General features: G+C 44.0%; 1 protein-coding gene across 3 annotated transcripts in view; it reads right to left on the bottom strand.

Annotated features, from left to right (window-relative positions):
- Positions 1-23420, bottom strand: part of ryr3 (ryanodine receptor 3) — a 324483-nt gene that overhangs the window by 178751 nt on the left and 122312 nt on the right. For all 3 annotated transcript variants that reach the window (XM_055640726.1, XM_055640727.1, XM_055640728.1), the window contains 8 exons: positions 16017-16176; positions 14732-14879; positions 10943-11148; positions 8975-9149; positions 7729-7937; positions 5212-5426; positions 3455-3524; positions 2235-2395 (listed from right to left, as the gene is read on the bottom strand). In XM_055640726.1, coding sequence (XP_055496701.1) covers positions 2235-2395; positions 3455-3524; positions 5212-5426; positions 7729-7937; positions 8975-9149; positions 10943-11148; positions 14732-14879; positions 16017-16176 — 1344 coding nt within the window. The remainder of the gene's footprint in view (positions 1-2234; positions 2396-3454; positions 3525-5211; positions 5427-7728; positions 7938-8974; positions 9150-10942; positions 11149-14731; positions 14880-16016; positions 16177-23420) is intronic.

The following is a 23420-nucleotide window of genomic DNA, read 5'->3' as shown; positions in this document are numbered from 1 at the left end:
TGGAGGGTTTAAGTTATGAGCAAAGGGATAGGCTATGACAGTTTTCCATGGAGAAAAGGAGGCTGAAAGGTAAATTTACAGTTTAGAAAATACAGAAGGGCAAGGATAGCATAGATAACCAGTGTCTGTTTCTCATGGTAGGGGAGCCAAAAACTAGAGGGCGTAGGTTTACGGTGAGAGGGGAAAGATTGAAAGGGGATCTGAGTTGCAAAATTTTCTACGCAGAGTGTTGGATCGATGGAATAAGCTGCCGAGGAGGTGGTAGAGGCTGGAACAAATACATTTAAAAATCATTGGAACAAGTACATGGTCGGGACAGGTTTTGAGGAATATGGGTCACACTGGAAAATGGGATTACCATAAATGGGGCATCTTGGGAGGCATGGACAAATTGTGCCGTAAGCCTGTTTCCAGGCTATATAACTGAATGAATCAATTAATGCATTTAAGGTAGAGACGGTGAGGGCAAACAAAACACAAAAATTATTACAATATTATTGAGTAGAGGAATGTAGGACAAGGTGCACAGATCATTTAGGAAATAGAACAAATAGATAAGGTGGTTAAGAACACAGATGGGAATCCTGCTTTTAGGGGCTAAGGAATTATCAGCAATGAGGTTTATGTCAGAATCATATAAAACAAATTTGAGCAAAGGCCGAAAATTGCATACATTTCTGGTCAACTTATCATGTAATTTTACTGGAGAGGATAGAACTGTATCTATGAGGAAAATTGGATTGGCATTGTTTTTTTTTATTATCATGTGTACCGAGCCAGAGTTCAAAACTTTATTTTATGTGCTCAGAAGGCAAATCATGCTAAGCATGAGTACATCAGGTAGGGGAAAAGGGAAAATAAACAGAATAGTGTGTTACATCGACAGATAAAGTTGAGATTTTAAAAATTCAAGGGCGGCAATCCAAAATTGGAAGTTCAGGAATACATCCTTAGCTTATGAGAGGTCCTTTCAAGAGTTTGATAACAGTGGAGAAGAAGCTATTGTCTAACCTGGGATTGCCTGCTTTCATGCTTTTATAGCTTCTGCCCGATGGGAGAGGGCAGAAGAGCGAATGGCCAGGGAATTTGTGATCCTTGATTATGTGGCTGCTTTGCCGAGGCAGCGTGAAGAATACATGGAAGCGATGGTTTGTGCGATTGACCGGGCTGCGTTCACAATGTTCAGGCAGGAAATTGATTTTTATTTTTGCTGAAAGCTATTTGAATTGAAGTGTATAAAGTTAAAAGAAACCTAAACCGAATGGAAAATAATTTCCCTTGGCAGAGATATAGTGGTCAAGGGTGGTGGTAAAATAACATTTTAATCTACTTGGTCAAATAACATTACAAATCGAGTTAAGTAGGGATTTGCCACTCCTGTAAAGGCAATGTCACGGCTGAAAACCCAAAGCAAGAGTAATTCTAAAAACACTTCTTAAAGAGAGTATCATCTTCTTTCACAGTTTGCTTTTCTGTGTCTTAGGGTTTATATATTTTGTTTTGAAGATTCTGCCATTAAATATATCCAACAAGCAAGGCCAGAATTTATGACAGATTTACGTATTGTTCACATTTAGTTCACAAATGTGGAGGTTTCGGACAGGGTGCAGACGAGGTTTATAAGAATCCTGCCTAGATTAGAGGGATTCAGCTACAGGGAGAGCTTGGATAGACTTGGGTTGTTTTCTCCAGAAAAGAGACTGGGGGGAGACTTGATAGAAGTATATAAAATTATGAGATGCATAGAGATGCATAGATGGGGTAGACAGTCAGAGTCGTTTTCCCCCAGCGTGGAAATGTCCAACACTAGAGGGCAGGTGAAAGGGGGAAAGTTTAATGGAGACGTGTATCAACTATCTGCACGTTGTGACTGGCTCGATTGTAATCATGTATTGTCTTTCCGCTGACTGGTTAGCACGCAACAAAAGCTTTTCACTATACTCGGTGCACGTGACAATAAACTAAACTGAACTAAACTGGGGAAAGTTTTTTTACACAGTGGTGTAGGCATTGCAAGAGGCAGATTCATTAGCGGCATTTAAGAGGCTTTTAGATAGGCATGTGAAGTGCAGGGAATAGAGGGATATGGATCATGTACAGGCAGATGAGATCAGTTTAGCATGGCATCATGCACGGCACAATCATTGTAGGCTGAAGGGCCCATTCCTGTGCTGTACTGTTTTATGTTAAAATACCATAATAATAATTCAATGCAAGATAATCTCAAACTGTACCTTTCATGAACTCTGCCTTTGTCATCACCCAGAGTAATAGTTACAGTCCGGTGTTTATTCAAGTCAAACGATTTGCTGTGGTAATGATAGTCAGGAGTTACCCAGCCAATCCACATAAAAGACGGATCCTGGCCTGCAAATATTCTCACTGCGTAGTAATACTGGAGAACAAAGAGACCATAGGAATAATTACTGTAAATGTAATAACATCCATTGTAAGAATCCTTGGAGAAATATGTGTGAACACAATTTTTGAGATTACAACAGCCTCAATCTACAGCTTTTTATCAATTAAGAGATTATACTCAATGGCAAAACATTAGATAACATTATTTAAAAAAAAAACACATAAGCACAATTCTATTTGTCATGCCTGTGCAAACAAAATGGTATTGCCCTCTGGTGTTGGATTTCAAATTACTGCAAATAATTGTCACATTATTACTACAATCTGTATAATAGCTATGATTCGCCACACAAATCAATGACACAGAAGGAACTGAGAGTTGTATTGATATTTGCCTGTCACTTAGGATGGTATAAATGGTGGTAGAAAATTAAAAATGGACATGGACAGATTTAACTTGTGGGTGAAACAATGGCAAGCAGAGTTCAAAATAGGAAACTCTGGCTCAGCTCGAGTCCCACAGCTTCCAAGCCCCTAAACCACGCGGTCTGACTCTCCTGGATCCAATTGTTCCACCCCCTCCTACAGGGAACCTCAGCGAGTCTGAAGAAGGGTCCTGGCCCGAAACATCATCCATTATTTTTCTCCATAGATGTTGCCTGACCCGCTGAGTTACTCCAGCACTCTGTGACGGTCTTCAGTATAGGAAAGGTTGAAGTACCAACTGCAATCATAATTACATCTTGGAGGAAGTACAGTGAAATGCCATATTTGTTTTGTGGGTGTCTGTTGCATGCTATGCCTTTCCTAAAATACTACGTGCACAGCTTAATGACTGTAAAACTCTCTGGGCAGTTCCAAGATCATAACAGATTATTTCTAAAGGGAAGTATATTTTTTAAAAAAGGTCATGATCAAAATACCTTTTTGCATAACCTTAAAACAAAAAAGTGGACCGTTTTGTATTTTGACATGTGTGCAGGCAATATGTAGAATATACATAAATAGAATACTCAAGATCTCAATAAATGCTGTCTGTGCTATTTGTCAAGAGACATACACTGGTAATTTTAATTGCTGAATTGTACATTACCGTTGAAGACTTCGTAATAACTTCTTGTTCAGCTCTATCTCCAGGTAAATCACGGCTCAATCTTGCACTCCTATGTTTAAAGTAAATATGTTCAATACATTTTAATGGAAGCAAAAAATAACAGAAAATTAACTAAGATTGTAACTGCAACTGATTATTAAAATTTTAATTCCATAAACATTTGTTCCGTCACTTCTAACATACACAGGCCTTTGAAATTTTGAACACCTATTCCTATATAATTCCTTGAGGAAAGAACTTTGACAAACTGAAAACAAGTCAAGTAAAGTAAATAAATGCTTCATAAGTGTTGACAACTCCTTTCCTTTCCCTCCCCCCCCCCCAGATGCTGCTCAGCCTATTAAGTTAACCAACTGATTGTTACTCTAGATTCCAGCATTTGTAGTCTCTTGTATCTTTGTGACTGTCAGCTTGTCTCGGCTGGTGGTAGTATTTTGATTTGGAAAACTTTTGGTATAATTCCCATTACAGACAGTACATAATTGAGAGCGAAAATAAAAAAGGCAGATTCAGAGCTGTTCTTACTTCATTCCTGAGGGTGACTGACATTACTGGATGCAGTGGTAAGATTTAACTCCAGCACAGGCTTGTAAATTGCTGTGTTATTTTCCTCCAGTGGCTAACAAATAAATCTCCTGAGATTCAGTTCAACATTATTCCTTCCAAAAAGTGAATCTAGTTATAAATTCATTTGTTTTGGAATCTTATTGTATGCAGAAAATTGACAGGTACATCAGTCACTCAGATTAAAAGTAGCCCAGAGGCTGTATGTCCTGAAAATGAATGCAGGAGTTTTTCTATACAAGATGAACCCTCTTTTTAAATTCTGAGATGAATTCCTATATTGTGATTACATGTGCACATATATTTTTAAATACACTGCAAAGTCTACTTATTCAATACAATACAATACAATACAAATTTATTATCATTTGAGCCCCAGTGAGACTCAAACGAAATGTTGTTTCCACAGCCATACAAACAAAGACACTGTCTTACAGACATACACATAATTACATTCACACAAACATCCATCACAGTGAAGCCACTGTGATGGAAGGCAAGTCTTTTCTCTCCCCTGTTCTCCGTGTCTCTCCCGATGTCCAAGCCCCAGGCGGGCGATGATGAGTCCCACGGCCATTTTAGGCCGCGCGGGGCGATTTACGGCCCCGCTCCCGGTCTGAAAGTCCAAGGTTGGAACCCCCACGGGCGATGGTGAGTCCCACAGCCATGAAGCCGTGCCGGGTGATGTGCTGTCCCGGTCCGGGTTGTTCCAACCCCGTGACACCGGCTGGAGAAGTCGCGTTGCGGGAGCTCCGGGAAGCGGTCTCTCTCTCTCCCCCCGTACCCGCGAGCTCCCGATGTCCCAGTTCACCGGACCTGCGGCTGCGTTGCTGGAGCCTCCGAGCCCCAGGAGTCGAGTCGCAGCAGCGAGTCACCGCCGCTCCCCACGCTCCGAGGCCGGCCACCCCCGACGATGGTGAGTCCGCAGATCCGCAGCTCCGCAGTCTCCCGAGCCCCCGGGTTGTTCAGGCTGGAGGCCGCTCCACGGTGCTAGGCCCCAACGACAGCCGAGACCCGACAGGGAAAAAGTCGGGTCTCCCGGACAGGGAAGAGATTTAAACAGTTTCCCCCTCCCCCCCCCCCCCCCCCCGCCCCCCACATTTACACATTTAAAAATACTATTAAAATTCATGCAGCAAGATAATAAAATGAAACTAGTGAAGTAAACTAACCTTGATTTAGTCTTTCCCGACAATGTATCGGCAGTCTGAGCTCCATCATCATCAGCAATATGTGGAATACTATCATGTTTATACGTTGAATAAAACTCTACAGGCATACTCAAACGGTAATATGTCATTTCAGTAATGCAGTTTTGAGTGCCAAAGGTTTTATGAGACAGTTTTAAACAGGGTGGACTGTCTACAGTTCCATCAATTCTTGTTACCTAGAAATTAAGATTCTAACATTAGTAGCGTAATTATCTTCTGCATCACAGATATGTTCCACATTAGTTTTATGAATATTCATCACTTTGGATGTTTATATAAGTATATAGCCAATTCATCCACAATTAAAATGTGATGGTTATAAAGCTAATATAGTATGTGAACGCTGACATTAATTAGCTATATTTTACTCTTTCTCGTATTTAATGAGATTCTGAGATTCTGTATTAAAACAGTAACCTATGGTGTCACAAACTGGAATCGAGACGCTATCAACTTCCGTATTGTGATAGTGTCACACAGTACAGAATCAGGATCCTTGGTTCATTGAGTCCATGCCAACCATCCAGCAACCACCTACACTATTCCCATTTTATTTTACCCCCATTCCCAACAACTCCGATCAAGTCTCTACGATTACCCTAACATGGGAATCAATTTACAGTGGCCAATTAATCTACTGATCAACATTTATTTGGGGGATGGAAGCACTCAATGTTATAGATAAAATGTGCTACCTCCACACAAACAGCATCAAGAGCTGAATTGAATTTGACTTGCTGGAGGTGTGATACCAGGTGGCACTGCAACGCAGAGGAGAAATTACAGAGAAATTATGGGGGTGGCTGGAAGGATGAAAAACCAGGCTGGACTCAGAAAATAGGCATTCCACTGGAATAGGCATTCCATTTACAAAAAGCAAAACGAGCTGCTTGCTTGATGGACATATCAAACATTGGGCTGCAGGCAGGAACAAGTAGGCAGATTCCAGCAACTGGTTGCGTGGGAAGATGGAGGAGAAAGACTGTTTTTTGAAGTGGAAAGTGGCCGGAGTGCAATCTGGAGAAGAGATCTTGGAGCTTTGTGGGAGTTGGGATCAGCCATGATTGAACTGTGGAATTTGGGTGTGAGGATGTTAATGAAGTGGCCTCTCACCCCCTGGTATCTACACTGAGAGGCCACAGATTCTCCATCATCACCGCCTACTAAACCTACCCCAGCACCACACAAACAGCACCAAGCACATGTGCAACTGCCATTGTTTCCTATGTTTTGAATATGTAACAGGCACCTCTGATGTCTTTTCCTGCCCACAGTTTGAGAAAAGCTAAAAGTCAAACAGAATATGGAAATATGATATACAAGATGAAGTTGAGATAAAGTCCACCCAAAATATGCTTGGTTTCCAACTGTTGAAGTTTAGGAAATTTGAGAATGCCTTTCCATTTAGTGAAGGCACTCACATTCACATGAAAGGCAACAAACACATTTCCAGTATTTACATTCTGAATTTATATTCTTCTAATTGCCCCCATTGTATTCCATTTTCTTCCCAAGGCACTGTTGAATTATTTTGCACTGAGGTATCATGAGGATACCTGACTCTGCTATTTTTAAGAGCCCTATCTAGCTCTCTCTTGAAAGCATCCAGAGAACCTGCCTCCACCACCCTCTGAAGCAGAGAATTCCACAGACTCACCACTCTCGGTGAGAAAAAGTATTTCCTCGTCTCTGTTCTAAATGGCTTACTCCTTATTCTTAAACTGTGACCCCTGGTTCTGGACTCCCCCAACATCGGGAACATCTTCAAATGAAGAAAGATTGAAAAGACCAGGCTTGTATTCGCTGGAGTTTAGAAGGATGAGGGGGAATCTTATAGAAACATATAAAATTATAAAAGGACTGGACAAGCTAGATGTAGGAAAAATGTTCCCAATGTTGGGCGAGTCCAGAACCAGGGGCCACAGTCTTAGAATAAAGGGGAGGCCATTTAAGACTGAGGTGAGAAAAAACGTTTTCACCCAGAGAGTTGTGAATTTGTGGAATTCCCTGCCACGGAGGGCAGTGGAGGCCAAATCACTGGATGAATTTAAGAGAGAGTTAGATAGAGCTCTAAGGGCTAGTGGAATCAAGGGACAAGGGGAGAAGGCAGGCACGGGTTATTGATTGGGGACGATCAGCCATGATCACAATGAATGGCGGAGGTGGCTCAAAAGGCCGAATGGCCTCCTCCTGCACCTATTTTCTATGTTTCTATGTTTCTAACTGCTTTGAACAATTCAAATTCATGAAATCCTGGCTGTTCTTGGAACAATGCAGATAGATTGTGCAATTTATATTTTGAATCATTTGTTTACGGTGAGCAATGGATTTTTATTTAAAATATGATTATCGAATCCCCAGATGTTCCGATAGATTGTGGAACATATTCCATAGTACCAACTTATTGTGGAAATACTATGTCATTGGCCTTACAGATGATGTCTTTAGTATAGAAGTTAATGAGAAAATGTACTTTACCTCAATATGGTTGTGATTTTTTGGTACAGGGACAAACTGAGGTAGGCGTTTACTGAACCACATGGCTACATCACGGTTCATGTTTACTGAAAAAGGCTCAAAGCCCTCTTGTAAACCACACATAGTATAATACTTGAAAGTGGTTGCATCCTTTCCAAAATTCATTCGACCTATCTGAGACAAGCCCAGACAACAAATTGGGATTAAACCTAGAGAAGATGGAAGGGAAAAATGTTATTTATTCTGTATTATATTGTCAAATTAAAAAAAAATATGAACACCACATATGCATTACAACTATTTGTAACTGCAGGGTTAGAATTTAGGATATATAGATTATTCATAAATGTATTAACTGATTTTATTGGGGTGGATTGTACTGGATATGGAGCACTGGCCACACTTGCTGCCTGCTTGGCCCTTCTACATTAGCCCAATGTAAGTGCAGAGGACCAACTGGGTAGTGGATCCCAATATTCAGAGATGTTTAAACATTTTCATTGATAAAAAAAAACTTAAAAGGTGCAGGATGTCAGAGGCACCAACATGGAAGTCAGAGACACGCTGACAGATGAACAGGACGTAAACGATCATTCTCATTGGAAGACTGAGCAAAATGCAAAGTGCTGGCAGCATCTGTGGAGAATGGGTAGGCGTTGTTTCAGGTCAGGACCCATTTTCAGAAGGAGGGTCTCGACCCAAAATGTTGCCTATTCATTCCCTCCGCAGATGCTGCCTGACTCACTGAGTAATTCCATCATAGTGTTGTACTCAAGATTCCAGCATTTGCAGAGCCTTGTATTTGCAGAGCAGACTATTAACTGGCTTACGATTTTGAAGGAAGGAATAAAATCACCGAGAATACCTCTCCAACTTTACTTAAGGGGTGAATCCACAGAGTCATGGAAGCTAAGTAAAAACATTTGTTTTTTCTAGTTGTTTAATTATCTTACTGTCATTTTCCAGAAGATTGGTTTTGGCTTGTTCTATCCAAAATAGAAACGTCAGGCACTAAGCATATTTAAAATAAAATCCCTTTAGCCATGTAAAATTCACAGCAATTTTAATAACTTTTATAAATTATAAATAGCATATTTCAATTGCTGCTGCAACAATATGTTACATTTACTTACAAAATCTATTTGCATCTGATTTTACTCAATCTCTATTATGTGTCCATAAAGTATTCCAGTTTACATGTCAGCAGCATAATAATAATCCCTTTCAAGCATAAATGTAGACTTACCATCTTCAGTTTCAAAATCGGTAAAGGCGAGTTCTGAGCCGCTATTAGTGATGAGGAGTTCTCCGTTTAGAGTAAATATCATTGATTTGTCATTCATATCAATCATGCAACCAACCACATCACCTGGCTGCCAAGTATGGCCAAAGTAAACACTGCCTTGGTGCCAGAACTGAGCCTGGAAAAGTTAAGCAGAACCCATTTCAATGTTACTTTATCATTGCATATAAATGAGTATTACATACTAGATTTATTTTACTCTGTCCACCTTGTAATCAGAATAGCATACCGGTTTCAGGAATCTGGTGCCAGGTTCTGCCCAACATAACTGACTGATTGTAACTTGGGCCTTAATATTGGAGTGATTGGAAGCAAACAGAGGCCTTGTATGTAGCAGAAGGAGTCGGCCACATAAACTATTCACCTGCCTGCCCCATCATCAGCCCCTGCCTCAACTATAAAAGAATTGGTGGGTTCCCACATTGAACTTATTAGTTACCTTAAAATCCATAAAACTGAGCGGAAGTAAATCATCCTCAATTCCTAAGATGAAGAAGCATGGGGTTACCAGAATTCCCAACAACTAGCAAGACTATGCTGCAATATTTTCAATATATTATGCAGCATTTATGTGATATTATGAAACATGGGGAGAAATTATACCCCAAAACCTTGTTTACTTATGCACAATATCCAATAATTTCAAATTATAACTTAATGCAAGCTTCATTTACTTATGTCAACCCATTCATTTGAAAGTAAAAGAATCAAGTAATATTTCTGCATCATCTTTAACCAACAGTTTTTCAATGTAGTAAAAAACTCAGAGATTTTAGCAAACATCTTTTTTTATTGCAAATTCCTTTTTTGTCTGTTGCCAATTTGTTTTCAGGGAGCATCCAATCTACCATTTTGTCAGGAAAGTAAAATAATGAAGGGGGTAAATGCTAATGAGAAAGCAATGAAAGCACAAGGCTTCCATCTATCAATACTCATAGCCAGAGTACACTAACCTACACATGACTCAGGAGAATTCTCTTTTCAAAAGAAAACTCTGCAAAATACTGCAACATCCAGTTTAGTTACAAGCTTTTTTCTGCCAATGGATATTCGGTGCATAAATACCTTTAATTTGTTTTTTGCCACGGGGCATTCCACTGTGCTGAAGATATCACTGACGTTTATTAGTCAGCTGTGCACGAATGTATAATTGTTCTGGAAAGGCAGCAATTGCATCAGCTCCGGCATGAACATGTGGCCAATATGGAAAGGCTTTAAATCACACAGTGGCAGATATTCTCAGAATCAAAAGGCTGATTGAAATTATACATTCACACTTGCCTACAACTCATGTAGTTGTAGGCAAGTTGTTGGCCTACAACTCATTATGTAGCCATGCAGGAAAAACTGGGACTGGGACAGAATGATCTGTGTAATTCCCTACAGATACAGTTGTTTTCTCATGAGCGTTGTGGTAGATCTCAGAGTCACCATTTGTTAGCTGACCTTTTCATGTCAATGGTAATTTAGTTTTGGTAAAAAGTTTCCCTTTCATGTTGTTGATGTTTTAAAAATTATTTTGCAGCAGCCTGCTGAAGTTTAACATCCATCTCCAGGAACCAACCATAATTACAGTAGCATCACCATGTTTCACAGTAGGCAGACTCCAAATGTGTGTCGGTATATTTCCATTTAGGATTATATGAAAACCAGTTTAATATCTAAACCTTTACACAGGCAATTGAACATTTACTTCTTGGCAGTAAATGACAAAACTTTAAGAAATACTTATGGTTATTTTTACTTAACTAGAATTTTTCTCAAGCCTGCTTCACAAAATGAATTAAGCTGGAGAATCTGTTATCCCAAATATTCTTGTATTTGAAAGTTAAACCAAAACTCTTGTCTTAAACAAGTTGACAGGTAACGTTGTGCAACCAGCATCAATATGTTCTCCAGAAAATTACAAACCTTATAGCCATTGAAAACAAAGGCATTTCCGTCAGAACCCAGCTCCATATCAGGTTTGCATGTTGGCCTTGCCCAGCCAACTCGCATTTCTCCTGCAGTGACTGCCTCAAACTCAAAGTACCACTTTCCAGTCTTTACTGCATAGGTCTTCTCCACCCGAAAGAAACGGAGTTTGTCGACAGTAACCTTTTCCACAGTTTCATCAGCTTAAAATACAAACATATAAATATACTTCATATTAAATAGCTGGTAAAAAACACGATTCAAGTAGAAAGCATAATAAAACATTCAGTCAGGGTTACCCAGAACTTTGGGTCGTGGTATAACTAGAGGTCAGACAATAACCCAACTTTCACTTTGTCAACCCCCAAGAAATTCATGTATTTCAAATGAGATAACCTATTATTTTTTGAATCTCAAGAAAATGTAGGACTGCTCTGTGAATTCTGATGAAAGATTATTAATCTGAAACGTTAATGTTGTTTCTCTCTCCACGAATGCTCCCAGACTTGCTGGGTATTTCTAGCATTTTGTGGTTTTACTTCAGATTTCCAATATATTGTGTGTATACAGTAATTTACTTCAGGAAAGTTAGCAGACCTGTGAAATACTGAATTCAATATGGAGTGGCTGCGATTCAAGATTCAAGATTCAATTTATTTGTCATTTGGACCCCTTGAGGTCCAAATGAAATGCCGTTTCTGCAGCCATACATTACAAATAAATAGACCCAAGACACAACATAATTTACATAAACATCCATCACACCGCTGTGATAGAAGGCCAAAAAAACTTATCTCTCCACTTTTATGTTTTATAATTCTAATTCCTTGCTGCACGCGGATAAAGTTTTCAGCTGAGAAACGTGCAATGGTGCAATATCTTTGCCTCTTTTTAGGGTACGTCGAACAATTCCTGTTTGAGGCGTACCATGGCCCTATCCCCGAACTCTACCTCCGCTACCTTGATGACTGCATTGGTGCTACCTCCTGCACCCATGCAGAATTCATTGACTAAATCCATTTCACCCCTAATTTCCACCGGCACTCAAATTCACCGGGACCATTTCCGTCCGACATCTCCCTACCATTTCTAGATATCACCATCTCCATCGCAGGCAACAGACTACTGACTGACATCTACTTCAAACCCGCTGACTCCCATAGCTATCTGGACTGCACTTAATCCCGCCCTGCTTCCTGTCTATCCCCTACTCCCAATTCCTCCGTCTATGCCGCATCTGCACCCAGGATGAGGTGTTCCAGACCAGGGCATCGGAGATGTCCTCATTCTTTAGGAAACGGGGGTTCCCCTCTTCTATTATAGATGAGGCTCTCACCAGGGTCTCCTCTATATCCCGCAGTTCCGCTCTTACTCCCCATCCCCCTATTCGTAACAAGGACAGAGTCCCCCTTGTCCTCACCTTCCATCCTATCAGCTGTCGCATACAACATATAATCCTCTGACATTTTTGCCACCTCCAACGGGATCCACCACTGGACACATCTTCCCATCTCCTCCCCTTTCTGCTTTCCGCAGAGACTGTTCCCTCCATAACTCCCTGGTCAATTCATCCCTTCCCCTCCAACCACACCCTTCCCGGCTACTTTCCCTTGCAACCGCTGAAATGCTATACCTTTGCTTTACCTCCCCCCTCGACTCAATCCAAGGACAAGCAGTCTTTCCAGGTGAGGCAGAGGTTCACCTGCACCTCCTGCAACCTCATCTACTGCATCCGCTATTCCAGATGTCAACTTCTCTACATTAGCGAGACCAAGAGCAGGCTTGGCGATCGCTTCGCCCAACATCTCCACTCAGTTCGCACTAACCAACCTGATCTCCCGGTGGCTCAGCACTTCAACTCCCCCTCCCATTTCGAATCTGACCTTTCTGTCCTGGGCCTCCTCCATTGCCAGAGTGAGGCCCAGTGCAAATTGGAGGAACAGCACCTCATATTTCGCTTGGGCAGTTTACACCCCAGCAGTATGAACTTCTCTAATTTCAGACAGTCCTTGTTTTCTCGCTCCTTCCCCTCCCCCTTCCCAGCTCTCCCACAAGCCTACTGTCTCCGCCTCTTCCTCTCTTTTTCCCGCCCCCCCTCCCGGCATCAGTCTGAAGAAGGGTGTTGACCCGAAACGTCGCCTATTCCTTCTCTCCATAGATGCTGCCTCACCTGCTGAGTTTCTCCAGCATGTTTGTCTACCTATAGTGCAATATCTGCCAAGTTATACATATTATGGTTTGGAAAGTTGCCAGGGTATTATAACGACATTCACAATGGTATAACTGGCAGAAAATCAGTGTTGGACTAGTGCGAGTAACTTCACAACTGTGACAGCAGCACATCACATTGATTGTTGGAGATTGTAGAGATAAGTAAACAGTAACAGATTTATGCAATCCAAATTGAGTTTAAGCTTTATATAACTGCTATGCTACATTAATCTCAATTGTTTTATACCTTTGTTTGCTTGCTAGTTATAACAAAAAAATGAACAATTGAAGCAGTACTGGACACAATTCCCTCCAGTCATTTCTCTCCACAGATGCTGCCTGACCTGTTGCGATACGTTTCCTTGGTAAAGAAAACTGATGGGTTTAGAATTGATGATCCTGTTGTAGTTTTTCCTGTGGCCTTTTGCTGTTTTGCTAAAGCCACAATGTATCTCGTTTTTAAAATGTGGTCATTTCCATGCTATTTATTACGTTATGCTGAACACAGAAGTTAATTTATGATGCAGATACAGTAGTGGTTCGCACTTATGCAGTATTGGTTTACCTTCTTACAATACCATTAAATAATTTAATGATAGTAATTTTCTCAGCCATTACTGATGATTTTGCTGTAATATCAATGGTCTAACAACACATTTTATCATGGAAAGATACAAGTGCTGGAGTAACTCAGCAGGTCAGGCAGCATCTCTGGAGATCGTGGATAGGTGACATTTCTGGTCAGGACCCGTGTCAGATAGATAGACTGCTGAAGAAGGCATATGAGATGCTTACCTTCACAGGAATGAGCATAGAATGTAAGAGTGGGATATCATGGAGCAACTTTACAAAACACTAGTTACACTGTACTTGGAGTACTGTGCATATTCCACTCACCAGGCTGCCAGAAGGAGTGATTGTGCTGAAAATGAGAATGAAAAAGGGTTGGAATAAGGGTCCCAACCAGAAACATCACCATTCATATCCTCCGGAGATGCTGCTTGACCCGTTGAATTACTTCCACACATTGTGTCTTTTTTTGTAAATCAGCTTCCGCATTTCTTTGTATCCAAATTCATGGGTTTGTGAGGACAAATGCCATTCTGGGCAATTTATATTCAGATTGAATAAACAGCAGTGGAAACTGCACCTCAACGTTATTTTTTAAATTATCAAAAAGAGAAAATAAATTCCACTGCACCCCCACGAAGCGGGCATATTATTTACTTCTTTTCTGGAATATGTTTTTCCATACACAGATTAACATGAGGAAAAATTAAAGCATCTGTGAATGTCGACTGGTGATCTTCTTGTATAAATTGCTGCTATCAGATCCAGCAAGAAATAACTGACCAGGAAAACAACCAAACAATGAAAAAAACAATATAACAAGATAAACATTATAAAACAGAGTCAACAATTATCTACTCTTGGCATACCTATCACAGGAACATTTCATACATCATTAGAATAACGTTAGTTGCTGTGCCTTCAGTGGCTATAATGCTTTAAGAATTCGCAATATTTTAACTTGACTCACAACTTAATGAATTGATCAGTAGTCGCAGTACTTACTAATTTCCTGGTCTGATGGTTCAATGTTGTAGCCATATCCAATTAATGTGCGAATTGCTTCACGTAAACTGTCTCTATTTGATTTTTTGGTTCGCTCATCCAGAAAACTATACGGCACTAGTCGAGGGTTTCTTTTGTTCTTGATGTCCTGTATGAAGTGATAGATAATGTCATCACACAGGCTCTGGGGCCTAAATGTATTATTAGTTCACCACTGTTACATGTGCAAATGTGGAAAACCTTGTTTTGTGCACTGTCCAGTCAAATCACACTATCCATGAGTACAATCAAATCATACACAAGTCCTACAAAAAGTGCAGAGGTAACAATGGTAACAGGTAGGTTGGAAGATTGGGATAATTTTATAGGACTTGCCATGCATTTCCAGATAAACTTACAAGAGAAGTCTGTCCTCTTACAAAACCAATGATTAAAGTTAAATAAAAAGACTTCGCTGGTCAGGCAGCATCCTTGGAACAGAGTAACGATTTCTGGTCAAAGACCCTTCACTATTAGGTACGGCAAAATATTGGATACTTTAGCAATTGGCATTTCAAAGGGAACAGCCAGGCCAATGGAGGGCCAACACTGGGGAAGTTAACAGTTGAGTTTCAGAGGGCCAATCAAATGTATGATTAGCTGAGCTTCAAAGAGGCAGTCCATAGCAAGTCCATGGCTGGACTTTAACGGCATCAATCAAATGCAAGGTTGACTAAGCGTCAAAAAGGCCAATCAAACGTAAAATGATGACAAAAGAGACTGCAGATGCTGGAGTATGGATCAAATAACAAATGCTGAGGATACTCAGCGGGTTGGGCAACATCCTTTGAGGAAAATGAGGAAGGGCCTCAACCTGAAACGCAACTGTCCATTGTAACAAAATATATAGTTAGCTGAGCTTTAAAAGGACCAATCAAATAGCTTAATGTCGAGAAGGCCATTCAAAACATATTTGGGCCATACACGCTTGCAATAAAGAGCACCTTCGGTATCGTGCAAACAATTTACACAATGTAAAATACTTACAAGAATATAACAAGGAAAGTTAAAATATTGTTCCGAATTTAAAGTAAAAGTATCAAATGATTATTAGTTACAAACCAACCTCCATTCTAATTGGTCTCATTTAAATTTTGTGCCCTGCATATGCCGCAATGGTTCTGATCCAAAGTAGTGGATACCTAATTGCTGTGAAATAATGTTGCCTGCTTTACAAATTGTTTTTACAGCAAGATCTAATGTTATGAGAACATATTTAACTCTACTTATTATGAATCTCAGTTACCTGTTGGATTCCATAGGTCCACCCTTGTCTAATTCTGTCTTTAGCCCAGACATCATGTGCATTTTCTGCTAGCTTGTCAACCAATACTTCCTGGGCTGTATGTAACTTGACATTTGAAAGGTCCAGCGGTGCAGGCTTATAGCCGTTTGACATCATGTAACTATAATCCAACAAAAACATAGCAAAGTAAAATCACAGGTTAAAATAAAAGTATATTTCAAAATAAGCAGTATTTAATCAATTGGTCTTTTATAAAGAAAACAAAAAAATTGTTGAAAAGTAAAATTTTCAATAAATGCAAACATATTATTTAACCACCGGGTGGCGCCGCGATGGCAGTCGAGCCAACAGTCTGTCTGTCCTTTTGTTTATTTTGTTGTTTTTAGTGTGTTTGGAAAGCTTGTGTTAATGTTCTCTGGTTTGTTTTAGGTGGGGGGTGGAGGAGGGGGTCGGGAGAAACTTTGTTTTCCAGGCCGTATCTCCGGTTGCCCTGCGGCCTAACGTCGTGGAGCTGTGGACCTTGCTCAGGACTGACTATGAGCCCCACCGCGGGACGTGGACTTACCATCGGAGCTGATTCCTTGCCTGGGATCGACGCTCCAACCACAACCTGCGGACTTTAACATCAAGGGTTCGCAGTCTTGGGAGAGGCCGAGTCGGGAGCTCCAAAACCGCATGACGTTCGACAAGCCCCAACCCGGGGTCCGATCACCTGCCGCAGGGGAACTGAGATCCCCCGAGGCAGGAGAATGATCGCCCCGAAGCGGAGGGCCTGCCACCGGCTAAGGGAGTCAAGATCGTCCCGTCAACGGAAGGCTTGAGGCCCCCGACCGTGGGAGAACAAAGAAGGGAAGAAATTGAACTTTTTTTCACATTCCCTCAGAATGAGGAATGTGGAGGAGTCACTGTAGTGGATGTTTATGTTAAAATGTATTTTGTATATTCTGTTGTTTTTTATTAGCATGACTATGGCAAATTAATTTCCTCATATGTTGCAAAATATACGGCTAATAAAGTAAGTATGAGTATGAGTATGAGTTCAAAAGAAAGATTGGAAGTGGAAAATCTTATTTTAACTTAAATCCTATGGGAGGTATTTACTGTTAACATAATTTGCTGCTAATTCATTTTTCAAAAGAAAGAAAAATATATTGTTTGCTGAATCCTCGATTTTTAAACATCAAGGAATACTTATGAACAATGTCAGGAGCAAGCAGCAGCTATCGAACTGATTTTAGTCAGTCAATTTTGCACTTACACTAGTTCAAAGTGGTTGAGAAATTCCTGCAACTGAATAATGCGGGTCAGGCAGACCCAGTTAAGGTGGTGTTAAGTCACGAGCTTCTTTCAAAGGACAATATTGTATTAATGGGCACCCGCATGGACCCCAGCTATGCCTGCCTCTTTGTAAGTTACGTTGAACAATCCGTGTTCCAGGCGTACACTGGCCCTATCCCCGAACTCTATCTCCGTTACACTGATGACTGCATTGGTGCTACCATCTGCACCCATGCAGAACTCATGGACTTCATCAACTTCACCAATTTCCATCGTGCACTCAAATTACATGGACCATCTCCGACACCTCCCTCTCCCTTCTTGATCGCACAGTCTCCATCACAGGAAATAGACAATTGACTGACGTCTATTACAAACCCACTGACACCCACAACAATCTTGACTACATTTCTTCCCACCCTGCTTCATGCAAAGACTCTATACCCTACTCCCAATTCCTCCATCTACACTGCATCTGTGCCAAAGATGAGGTGTTCCATACCAGGACATCCAAAATGTCCTAATTCTTTTGGAAATAGTGGGCTTCCCTCCCCAATCGAAGGTGAGGCCCTCACTCGTGTCACCTTGGTACCCTGCAGCTCCACCCTTGATCCCCCTCCCTCTCGTCGCAATAGAGACAGCGTCCCCCTAGTCTACCGTGAAGGTCGGAGAGAAACAGCAGCCAGAAGCAGTGAGTGCTAGTATTGGCTGGAAGTAGGTGAGTCAGAGGGAAAGAAGATTTAAAAAGAGCATCAAAGGCCCACGTTTGAGTAATTTACAAATTAGCCCTAAAGTAGTTGATTAGGTAACAGATAAAGAAGTGAAGGTAGACAAAATTGCTGGAGAAACTCAGCCGGAAAATAAATAAACAAACAAATAAATAAATAAATAAATAAATGGCGTGGCCCTGTCCAGTCGCCGTTGTGGCAGCTCCGTGAAAATTGTGTGTGTTTTTAACTTTTATGTTCCTTTTTAACTTATTTCTAAGTTCTAACTCCCTAGTACTAACAAAGTATGGCAGGGAAACCCTCTTAAATCTAAACTCCAGGGCAAACGGAGACTATTTAAACTCTGTACTTCCTGATCTAGCATGGCCAGCAGAGATCATCAGAAGCTGCTGCAACAACAATGGGAGCTCAGCTGCAAGAAAAATCCGGAGCAAACATCGAGGGAAGCGGGGGGGGATTCGGAATAGGCTGAGAGCCCAAGCCTTTCGTCCACCTCTGCCCAGCATTCTTCTGGCGAATGTCCAGTCCCTGGAAAACAAGCTGGATGACCTCAGGGCAAGGGTCAGATTCCAGCGGGACATAAGGGACTGCAACATCCTCTGCCTGACTGAAACATGGCTGACCTGATTCCGGATCAGGTAATCTGCCCAACCGAGTCCTTCACTGTCCACCGTGCTGACAGAACAGAAGCATCTGGGAAATCCAAGGGTGGAGGAGTCTGCTTCATGACCAATAACAACTGGTGCAATCCTGGAAATATCAAGATGCTTTCCCGTTCCTGCTCGCCGAACCTCGAGCATCTGGTGATCTCATGCCGCCCATTCTACCTTCCCCGGGAGTTCGGGTCAGTGATCGTCACAGCCGTCTACATTCCACCGCAGGCGGACACCGACGTGGCACTATCGTCGACATCAAAACAAGTACCCGGATGCAGCTATGGTGGTGGCTGGAGATTTTAATAAATCAAATCTCAAGAAGGTCATGCCGAACTTCTACCAACACATCACGTGTGCCACCAGGGGGGGAGAGAACATTGGACCACTGCTACACGCCGTTCAGAAAAGGCTACAAGGCCGTTTCACTCCCTCCCCTAGGGAAATCTGACCACGCTGCCATTTACCTGTTGCCGGAGTATAAACAGAGGATAGTTCGGGAAGTGGTAGAGACGAGGGACATAAAGCGGTGGTCCGACCAGTCAGAGGCCATGCTGCAAGATGCACTGAGTGATGTCTACTGGAATATGTTCGAAGCAAGTTCCAGTGACGTCAGTGAGTTCGCGGAAGCAGTCACGGACTTCATCGCAACAATAACCGACAACATCGTCCCCACAGTAAGGGTAAGCACCTTTCCGAACCAAAAACCCTGGGTGGACAGGTCTGTCCGTGTGGCCCTGAATGCTCGCACCGCTGCCTACAACTCGGGCCTGGCATCAGGAAACATGGACGTCTACAAGGCAGAGTCCTACCGACTGCGAAGGGCGGTGAAGGACGCAAAGAGGAGGTACAGAGACAAGATGGAGTCACAGATGGAGCAGCAGGATACCAGAAGCCTGTGGCAGGGGTTACGGATTGTAACCAACTACCGGAGCACCCCTCCCTCATCCGCAAGTGCCTGCACCTCCCTAGCTGATGACCTGAACTCCTTTTACACTCGTTTCGAGTGGGGAGGGAATACATCGAAGTCCCTCACCCTGAGCACAGGAGCATCCTCAGCCCCCTATTGTACTCCCTGTACACACATGACTGTGTTCAGCTCCAACTCAATAATTAAGTTTGCTGATGACACTGTGGTGGTGGGCCTGATCTCAGACAACGACGAGAAGGCCTACCGGGAGGAGGTGACTGATCTAGCACTCTGGTGCCAGGATAACAGCCTCCTCTTGAACATCAAAAAAATGAAGGAGCTGATCATGGACTTTAGGAGGGCACATCATCCGAGGACGTACACTCCATTGAGGATAAATGGGGATCCTGTGGATTGGGTGAACTGTTTTAAATATCTGGGAGTCCACATCTCCGAGGATATGACATGGGCATCACACGCCTCAGCACTCGTGAGTAAGGCAAGGCAGCGCCTTTACCACCTCAGGCAATTGAGGAAATTCAGAGTGTCTCCGAGGATCCTCCAGTGCTTCTACGCAGCGGCGGTGGAGAGCATCTTGTTCGGGAACATTACCATCTGGTTTGGGAATTGCTCTGCCAAGGACAAGAAGGCTCTGCAGAGAGTAGCGCGTTCGGCTGAACGCACTATGGGAACTTCACTTGCCCCCCTGCAGGAACTATACATCAGGAGGTGCAACTCCAGAGCCAACTATATCATGAGAGACCCCTTTAGGCAAGTTGGTACAGTGTGTTTCCTGCAGGATGTGGGGAGTGAGGGACACTGCTGGTGCTACTGGAAACTACACCTGCGGAAATTGTGTCCAGGTGCAGCCCCTGAATAAACGTGTTGTGGAACTGGAGCAGCAGTTGGATGACCTCAGGGCCATCCGCGAAAACGTGAGTTTCCTGGACAAGACCTACAGTGGGGTCGTCACACCAAGGATACAGGAAGAGCGAAGGTGTATGACTGTGAGAAAGAGGAGTGAGCATGGAGTGCAGGAGACCCCGTGGCTGTACCTACTGGGACGGATGACAAGATTGAGTGGTAGCCAGGGCTATGATTCCAACCCTGGTGACCAGGCTCAATGGGGAAGAGTGACGTCAGGCAGAGCCATAGTGGTGGAAGACGCCATCGTCAGAGGTGCGGATAGGAGATTCTGCGACAGCAGGCGAGACTCCAGGAGTAAGACTACAGGATGGTGTGCTGCTTCCCTGGTGCCAGGATTCAGGACGTCTCTGAGCGGCTGCTCAAGAGGGGGAGCAGACGGAGGTCGTTGTGCATGTTGATAACAAATGATATGTCAGACGAGGAAGAAGGATATGCAACAAGAATTTATGGAATTGGGTAGATGGTTGAAAAGCACAACCTGCAGCATAGTGATCTCAAGATTACTTCCTGCACCTCGTGGAAGGTAAGAATAGGAAGATTGGGGAAATGAATATGTGGCTGAGGAGTAGGTGCAGGGGACAGGGATTCAGATTTCTGGATAATTGAGATCTCTTCCGGGGCAGGGGTGAGCTGCATAAAAGGGCCAGGTTGCACCTAAATGAGGGGGACCAACATCCTAGCAGGAAGGTTGTTTATGCTACACGGGAGGGTTTAAACTAGACTGGTAGGGGGGTGGGATCTCATGCAGGAGAGTGGCACGTGAAAAGCTAGTTGGTATGGAGGGTGGTGTGGGAAAGGTTAGTGGACAGAATAGGCAGGTGAAAGGTGTACCTAAAATTGTTGCGCTATCGTGTACTGTTTTTGCAGAGTTTTGGGAACAATTACATGTACAAACAAACAAGATAAGACTTTTAGTAATATATACAAGACCAAGTCGGACCTGTTGGGCCCCATGCCCCAATGCGGGGGGTGGCCTGCGATATCACACGGGAGGGCTGGTCCCCGAATGCAATATTCCACCTCACCCATATCCCGCAGCTGACGGGTTCCCGTTGTGACCTGACCCCCCCCCCCCCCCCCCCCACACACACACTAACCCTCCCCAGACACACTAACCCCCCCTCCCAAACACTAACCTCCCCGGCACACCAACACCCCCCCTCCCACACACTAACCCCCACACACACTAACCCCCACACACACACTAACTCCCCCACACATGCTAACCCCCCGTCACACACACACCCCCGTCACACACTCCCCCCCTCCCCCCGTCACACACTCCCCCCCGTCACACACTCCCCCCGTCACACACTCCCCCCCCCGTCACACACTCCCCCCGTCACACACTCCCCCCGTCACACACTCCCCCCGTCACACACCCCCGTCCCCCGTCACACACTCTCCCCCGTCACCACTCCCCCCCCCCGTCACACCCCCCCCCGTCACACACCCCCCCCCCGTCCACACTCCCCCCCGTCACACACTCCCCCCCCCCCCCCCGTCACCACCAATCCCCCCGTCACACACTCCCCCCGTCACACACTCCCCCCCGTCACACACTCCCCCCGTCACACACTCCCCCCGTCACACACTCCCCCCCTTCACCGTCACACACTCCCCCGTCACACACTCCCCCCCGTCCCCCCCCCCGTCACACACTCACCACACACTCTCCCCCCGTCACACACTCCCCCCCCCCCGTCACACTCCCCCCCCCCGTCACACACTCCCCCCGTCGTCACACACACACTCCCCCCGTCACACACACTCCCCCCCCCTCCACACCCCCTCCCCCCCGTCACACACACCCCCCCACACACTCCCCCCGTCCCCTCCCCCGTCACACACACACACACTCCCCCCCGTCACACACTCCCCCCCGTCACACACTCCCCCCCGTCACACACTCCCCCCCCCCGTCACACACTCCCCCCCCCGTCACACACTCCCCCCGTCACACACACACTCCCCCCCGTCACACACACTCCCCCCCCCCGTCACACACCCTCCCCCCGTCACACACTCCCCCCGTCACACCTCCCCCCGTCACACACTCCCCCCGTCCGTCACACACTCCCCCCCGTCACACACTCCCCCCGTCACACACTCCCCCCCCCCCGTCACACACTCCCCCCCGTCACACACACACTCCCCCCGTCACACACTTCTCCCCACTTCCCCCCCCCCCCCCCCCGTTAGGCAGTTATGATGTCACAATGCGCTACCGGCTACAATGTTGCAATTTCAGAACACTGAGCCCTTCATAACAAATGTCCTGAATCTGCCAACCTTAAAGAGCAGCAGCACCTGTCTCGCTCTCTCTGTCTCTGCCAATCCTTCCCACATGGGGTTGGGGGGGGGGGGGGGAGATCTCACTCTCCTTACTCCCCCTGAAGCTGCTGATCCCAGTCTCTCTGTCACCTCCTTTTCCCTACCCTCAGTCACTCCCTCCCTCACCTGTTTCCTTTCGCACTGACCCACTAAAACAATGTTAAACATTTCTTCTCCTCAAATTCCCCACTCCAACTCTCATAGCTTCTGTATTGGCAGCAGAGATCCCATTGCGATGCCATTTTTGGTTTTTGGAATCTTCACGGCAGCTTGTGTATCAGAGATCCATTGTGATTTGACAACTGTGAGATGGCATGTGACATAATCACTGGAAGCTGCTTGAACAGTCTCCGTGGTTATATACGTGGAAGGTCGTGTCTCACAAATCTGATTGATTTGTTTGAAGACATGACCAAAAAGGTTGATGAGGACAGAGTGTAAATTGTGTACATGGACTTCAGTAAGGCGTTCAACAAGGTCCCGCATGGTAGGCTGCTCTGGAACGTTAGATCGCATGGGATCCAAGGAGAGAGAGATGAATGGGCAGCAAATTGGCTCCATGGAAGGAAGCAGA

Source organism: Leucoraja erinacea, chromosome 9, assembly GCF_028641065.1.
Source record: "Leucoraja erinacea ecotype New England chromosome 9, Leri_hhj_1, whole genome shotgun sequence".
Taxonomy (NCBI): domain Eukaryota; kingdom Metazoa; phylum Chordata; class Chondrichthyes; order Rajiformes; family Rajidae; genus Leucoraja; species Leucoraja erinaceus.
Note: the sequence above shows the minus strand (reverse complement) of the source record. Positions and strands in the feature narration are given on the sequence as shown.